This window comes from Oryza sativa, chromosome 4 (assembly GCF_034140825.1).
Source record: "Oryza sativa Japonica Group chromosome 4, ASM3414082v1".
NCBI classification, from domain to species: domain Eukaryota; kingdom Viridiplantae; phylum Streptophyta; class Magnoliopsida; order Poales; family Poaceae; genus Oryza; species Oryza sativa.
Genome location: NC_089038.1, coordinates 23,280,023 through 23,286,022, shown reverse-complemented (window position 1 = coordinate 23,286,022; position 6,000 = coordinate 23,280,023). Strand labels below are relative to the sequence as shown.

The 6,000-nt window shown below is 40.7% G+C and overlaps 1 protein-coding gene across 1 annotated transcript; it reads left to right on the top strand.

The window, feature by feature from the left end:
- The first annotated feature begins 577 nt into the window (after nt 1-577).
- Nucleotides 578-5,840, top strand: LOC9267194 (uncharacterized). Its single transcript, XM_015781262.3, has 4 exons — nt 578-931; nt 1,149-1,699; nt 2,904-3,142; nt 4,694-5,840. The coding sequence occupies exons 1-4, from the start codon at nt 831-833 to the stop codon at nt 5,246-5,248; spliced, it is 1,446 nt and encodes a 481-aa protein (XP_015636748.1). The 5' UTR covers nt 578-830; the 3' UTR covers nt 5,249-5,840.
- The last annotated feature ends 160 nt before the right edge of the window (nt 5,841-6,000 follow it).

Genomic DNA, 6,000 nt, shown 5'->3' with positions numbered 1-6,000 from the left:
AGGGGTGACAAAAAAGAAAGTAAGAGGTAACAACCGATGTGACTTTTAAAAATTATAAAATTAGAAACATGGGGATGATAAGGCTTTGTTTTTCAAAATCTTTAGATTACGAGATAGCTATTTAACAATATTTAAGTAAAATCATATTAATAAATAGATATTTCCTCCGTTTCACAATATAAGTCATTCTAGCATTTCCCATATTCATATTGATGTTAATGAATCTAGATAGATATATCTATTTAGATTCATTATATCTATCTAGATTCATTAACATCAATATGGACGTGGGAAATGCTAGAATGACTTACATTATGAAACAGAGGGAGTAATTTTGTATGGGTGCTAGCAGCGCAATTGCGCGAGCCACCCATCTAGTTTTTCTTATATAAAGTTAGATGCAGAATTTAATTATCTTGTAAAAAGGTAATTATCTTGTATTATATATTACTGTAAAGAATATAATTTAATTCCACTACCTCTATTTCTAAAAAAAAATCATTGTATCTTAAAAAAGATCTGTTGGTGTTCGGTCTCAGCGTCTATAGCGTGAACAATCGCGCAGTGGGCTTTTTTCGACTTTTGGGCTAGCAAGATCACACACAACACGCACATCACGAACCGGACCAAACCTCCGCCGCCGCCCGCCGCCGCCGCCGCCGCCTACACAACCCCCCCTCGCCCCCCGCCGCGCCCTCCTCTCCGTACGTGGAGCGCATGCAAATCCCCTCGCGCTCGATTCTTCGCCTCCTCCGACGCCCCATCGTCGCGCCTTATTCTGCCCTGCGGCACCGCATCTCGATCCCCTCCCGCGATCTCTCCTCTCCTCCATGGCTACCTCTGGTCCGGCTCGCGGGTGGCTACCGGCGCTTGCGCGAAGAATCGCTTCAGTCACGGGGACGCTTAACCCTCCTGCCAGTCGTGTTTCTCGGTGTGTTCTCCTGCTCTGATCCTAAAGTTTGGGCCTTTCGTCTCTTGCTAAAGTTCTCGATATAGATTCTGTTGAATTTAGTTTTTTTTTTTGTTAGAACTATTTGTTCTTATATCATGTTGGTGTTTTGAGTATAACTAGGGAAATTATTTCAATCCCGACTGATGGCACTTGAATCGGACGCAAAGATTTACCCTTTTATGCTCTTTGTTCATAGATTTCCTGGATCTCGGAACATGGCCAGCGGCAGTGGAGTGGAAGGCGAGGGATTGGGTATACCATACAGGCGCCGCTTCATCCCATTTGCCAACGATCCTATCCACACAACCAAAGATAATATCATTTCTATGGACAAGCACCTTCCCATCACCCAAGGCAAGGACAGTGCTGCAACTAAGGAGTTCATCTCTTGTTATGGCCATTGCCGTCCTACCACGTATGGCGATGAAGATGCTTCTAGGACAGCTGTGGAGGTCACCGGTGGTAAACAAGATCCAAGGGGGGCAGTTCAGAACCTAATAGATGGTGAAGTGGCAGTTCAGGAGCTAATAGATGGTGAAGAAATTGCAAGGAACCAAAGGGCCAGTGAGGTTAGTGACAACGATGGATATGAAGAGTTCAATGATCGTGCTGTTAACTACCACTGTGACTGTCATGTTTGGACGCCACTTATTGCAAGCAGCCACCGTGACGGTTCTATATACGATACCAGGGGCACCTTTGGATCTGGGTGGAAATGGGATTATCGTATTGCAGATCGTAACGAGAGTAAGTGATATATATCTATTTTCCTGTTGTTATCTATTTTATAATTAGGACATTTGTCAAGCTATAGGTTCAGCTAATATATTCTATGTTGAAAGGTTAGTGTGCATTATATTTTGTACTTAAAATGATAAATTAAACTACTAAAACCGGGTCACTTCACCCCTGCTTTAAATTGAGATTTTGTACCATAATATGACACTCCACTCTATGTCATGAATACTTTCGCAATTTCTCATGATTATCTGCATACATTATCACATCCCAAGGGTTTGTGTCCAGGAGGAAGGTGGCAGCAATGCTGCCACTTATGCAACCCTAGGGTGCCAACCAGTCCTATGGCTGCTGGGGCCCACCATGTGGCCATCTGACCTACATGCCCTGAACAACAAACAAGACGAGAAATTCTGTCTATTATTAAGAGTCTGGAGTCTAGTAGACTAGGAAGTTATCAATTAAATAGAAATATATCTCCCATTTAAGTTAAGGGTGGCATAATAGATGATATTTATATCAAACCACAGCTCTAAGTATCGGAAGAACTTTTTATTTGCCACTACAGAGTGTCCTATTCTGGGATACGCCATTGGAAAATATCTTATACGGTCTATGGCATCCACCTCACAAATTTCACCCTTATTTGCAATTGTTGACCAGTCAAGACATGGGAAAGGTGTAAAATTAGGATGCCTCATCCACCTCCTAGGTGATCATTCCCATGATGGCCATGATCTAACTGGTGATGCCTCCTCGATGGCACTATTGAACAGAGGCAGCATTCTACCATGACCACAATCGATGAAGTGTCACAGAATAAATTGCAGACTTTGTGCTTGAGGGGGACAATTGTGGACCAGTGGAACAGAGCCCCCTCAACTCCAAACCATGGTGGTTTGTTCCCTTGTTTGGGACCTGATGTTCTTTTCTTTTTCCCCTTTTTTTTTATTTTCTTCTGTCAGTCTGAATTGGTTACTAGAAATTACATTGGACAGAAGGTGTTTTTTTTTTTTGCCTTATATTGTCCCACATGAAGTGATCTGGTTTTAGTAATTAGGTGGGGGAGTGAAATGAGACGGGAATTATCTAGACAACCAAAAAGCTTTAGTCATTAGAATGGACTTTCTACCTTTATTTTTATTGTACCATGCATGTATTTTATCTACTCTTTAAGTTTCCGTTACAATTTGGCATGTCATCTTTGTTGTAGCTCGGTTGGAGGCAATGATGTTATCACATCCCACGAAAGATTGCTACATGAGGGATGGAACTTGCATATGGCATCCTGCAAATGGCATGTTGCAAATTTTCTCAGTAAAGTTGGCTAAAACTCCTGTAGTTGATGGCTCAATTGAATTGTATGGATACATTGCTGTGCGGGACCTTCAGGATCCATTACTTAATTATATAGTCAAAATTGGCAGGGATGATCCCATCATTGTGGAGCAGGTATGCTTCCATGCTCTCTACAATTATTTCAAATTACTTTATTTGTTTCACATTATAAGATCAAACTTACAGCATGCATGGAACAAATGTGATTAGAGCTTACCCAACATTAACCTTAACACTAAACCGTCCTTCACCCATGGTTAGCCAATTTTGTGCTAAATGGTCATTTAAACAGAAACGGCTAACCACCATGTGGCGTTTAAACAGGCTAAATGACCATTCAGGTGAACAATGAGGTTACCTTTTGTTGTTACTCCCTCCGATTTCATTTTAATTGACGTTTTGGACAATGACACGGTCTACAAAATATATCTTTGACCTTATTTTTCTATTATAATATATGCAATAAATAAATGCATGTTTACTTTTATTATAGTGCTTTGAAAGATAAATCTATATATGTTGTCCTAGTTTTCTTTAAACTAGATATTTTAAAAGTTATTGATGGTCAAAGTTATAAAAGTTCGATCTCAACCTTGTCCAACACGTCAATTATTTTATAGAACCGGAGGGAGTATTTTACAGCCACAAAATATCTTTTACATTACTGAATTTAGGATAGAGTGGAAATGGTGTATTAGGCTCAGTTTGATAGTGTAGGCTCAGTTTGCAATCTTTTTTTCTTAAAAAGAAATGAAATAGTAGTAGTCTATGGTTTCCGCCATATTTCTCATGTGAATGTTTTCTTTTCTTAACAGAAACAGGCTGCTACTATGATTTTCATTGTCCCACCATGATCTAACGGCTTAGTTTTTTTTTCTTTGATAATGTGGTAATTTTTTTTCTGAACAGAAACATGCCGCTACTATGATTTTCATTGTCCCACCATGATCTAACAGCTTAGTTTTTTTTTCTTTGATAATGTGGTAATTTGTAGGTCTTCAAAGTGAACATAGTGCCTCTTTTTCAAGCTTTCTTTATAGTATAATAGATACATAACATACGTGCCCGAAAAGGCAGCTAAAATATTATAGTGTTATAGCTGCAAAAAATTTGCTTCCATAAACACATGTCTGGACAGTGAGGAAGGTGAGTTGGGATGCGATTAGTGTGTCCAAAAGTAACAAAATAATATTATGGATTGATAAGACCTTTATCAAGTACTATATTGTGGAATGATAATTATGATCAGACCTGTATTAATCATGAACTAGGTGCAAGTGAGTGTACGTGTTGCAAACAGAATCAAATAGAATAGTTTCGAACCCTTTGGTTCCTGCCTAGTACCACATAAAATTGTTCTTTTTTTGGTTGTCTACAGACATATGAATGACCCTTCACAACAAAGTCCTTTTTTGTTTACATTTCACACAAGCTTATATGATTAATATTTTGGAATTCAAAATTAACTCAAATAAATAGCGTGGGACAAACCTTCTCTAACATTCTTGCACACATTGTAACCGTTCTGTTTGACACATGACGAATATCTTGGGCATCAACTGTAAAATGATCCGTTTAGCTAGGCATTATTGTGACTAAAACGTTAATATTTTCTTAGTTACTTACTTTGCTATGAAGAGCTACTAAATATTAATATTTTTTTAGGGTTCCCTCATCGAAATGACTGGCCCTAAGCGAGGGATCGACTTTTCTTGTGCTGTTCTAGTTGAATATGACATGAGAATCAAGACAGGAGAACGAGAGGAAGATGATCTACAACTGATTGATGGTGCAACAGATCTTGACCATATATTGACATCACATGTACCAGTGAGAAATCGCATTTATGGAGATTGCGGCGCAGTTGACATAACTCAAGCGAATCTTTTGTATGCATTTGAGGCGACTGTAGAAGTCGTCATATCAGAAGTGCAGACTAGTTTTGATTTGTGTCTCAGCTGTTTTACCAGTGGGTTACATGAGGAAATTCGGCTCTTTGATGGTGCGATCAGTGAGTCACGTGACTTGAGGAGGTATGTGATTGCTGTCATGGAACATGAGTGTATGGATTTGAAGTTCAAGGTAGGTTTAGGGTCTGGGTGTTTCGCTGAACATTGTCGATCCTTCAAAGCAACTAATCATGGATGTGCCAGTGAACAAATAAAGATTGAGTTCGCCTCAATCTCGGTGAAGGTCACTTGGTCGGCTATGGAGTTCTAGAAGGGTACTTAGCGTTTGGACATTTTTTTTTTATTTGTTACTCCCTCAGTTCTATATTGTAAGACTTTCTAGCATGTTCATATTCATCTAGATAGATAGATAGTGTGAAGCTAGTGTTGCTAGTGTTGAGTGTAGGCATGTGTGTGTTTCAGCCCAACAGGGCCCATTACACCAATGCATATGTATAGTAGAAGAGAGAGGAAATAGTGTGAAGCTTCTGGAGAAAAACAATCACCTAGCAACATGGTATCAGAGGGCGACCGCGTCGAGGCTAAACCCTAGCTAGCGGCGCGCCGGTTTGTGGTGCTGCAGCTTGGAGCAACGGAGTGGTGGCGTTGACAGCGGAGACGGCGACAGCTGCTACAGAGGATCTCGACGCAGCCGGCGTGAAGGAGGGAGCAGGGTGTGCGCTCGCTGGTTGAGCCGCGCAAGGGGAGGACGCACGGCGGGTGAGAGGCGCACTGTACGAGCTGCGTCTAGACTTGGCTGTGGTAGTGTTCCCGACCATTATGGGTCTAGACTTGGCTATGGATACAAAAGCACAAGCTACCGTCATCTCGGAAATGCATGCCAACTGTTTAGAGTTGAGCCATGGAGCCATGGTGTCCATACTAGCAATCCTGATGTCTTGTCAATACCAATATCTAAAATGGCCAGTGTCAAGGCTGCTAACAACATCACCATCGAACCAGTGGTTCAGTATGTTGATAAAGAGCTGGACAAGGCATCCAATAGGGATAAAGGGGCCAAAG

What these genes read in the sequence shown, in the direction of transcription:
- LOC9267194 (XM_015781262.3), top strand. Translation starts at nt 831, where the DNA reads ATGGCTACCTCTGGTCCGGCTCGCGGGTGGCTACCGGCGCTTGCGCGA. An exon ending in CCTGCCAGTCGTGTTTCTCG is followed by an intron (nt 932 to 1,148) that starts GTGTGTTCTCCT and finishes CTTTGTTCATAG; the next exon opens with ATTTCCTGGATCTCGGAACA. An exon ending in ATCCCATCATTGTGGAGCAG is followed by an intron (nt 3,143 to 4,693) that starts GTATGCTTCCAT and finishes ATATTTTTTTAG; the next exon opens with GGTTCCCTCATCGAAATGAC.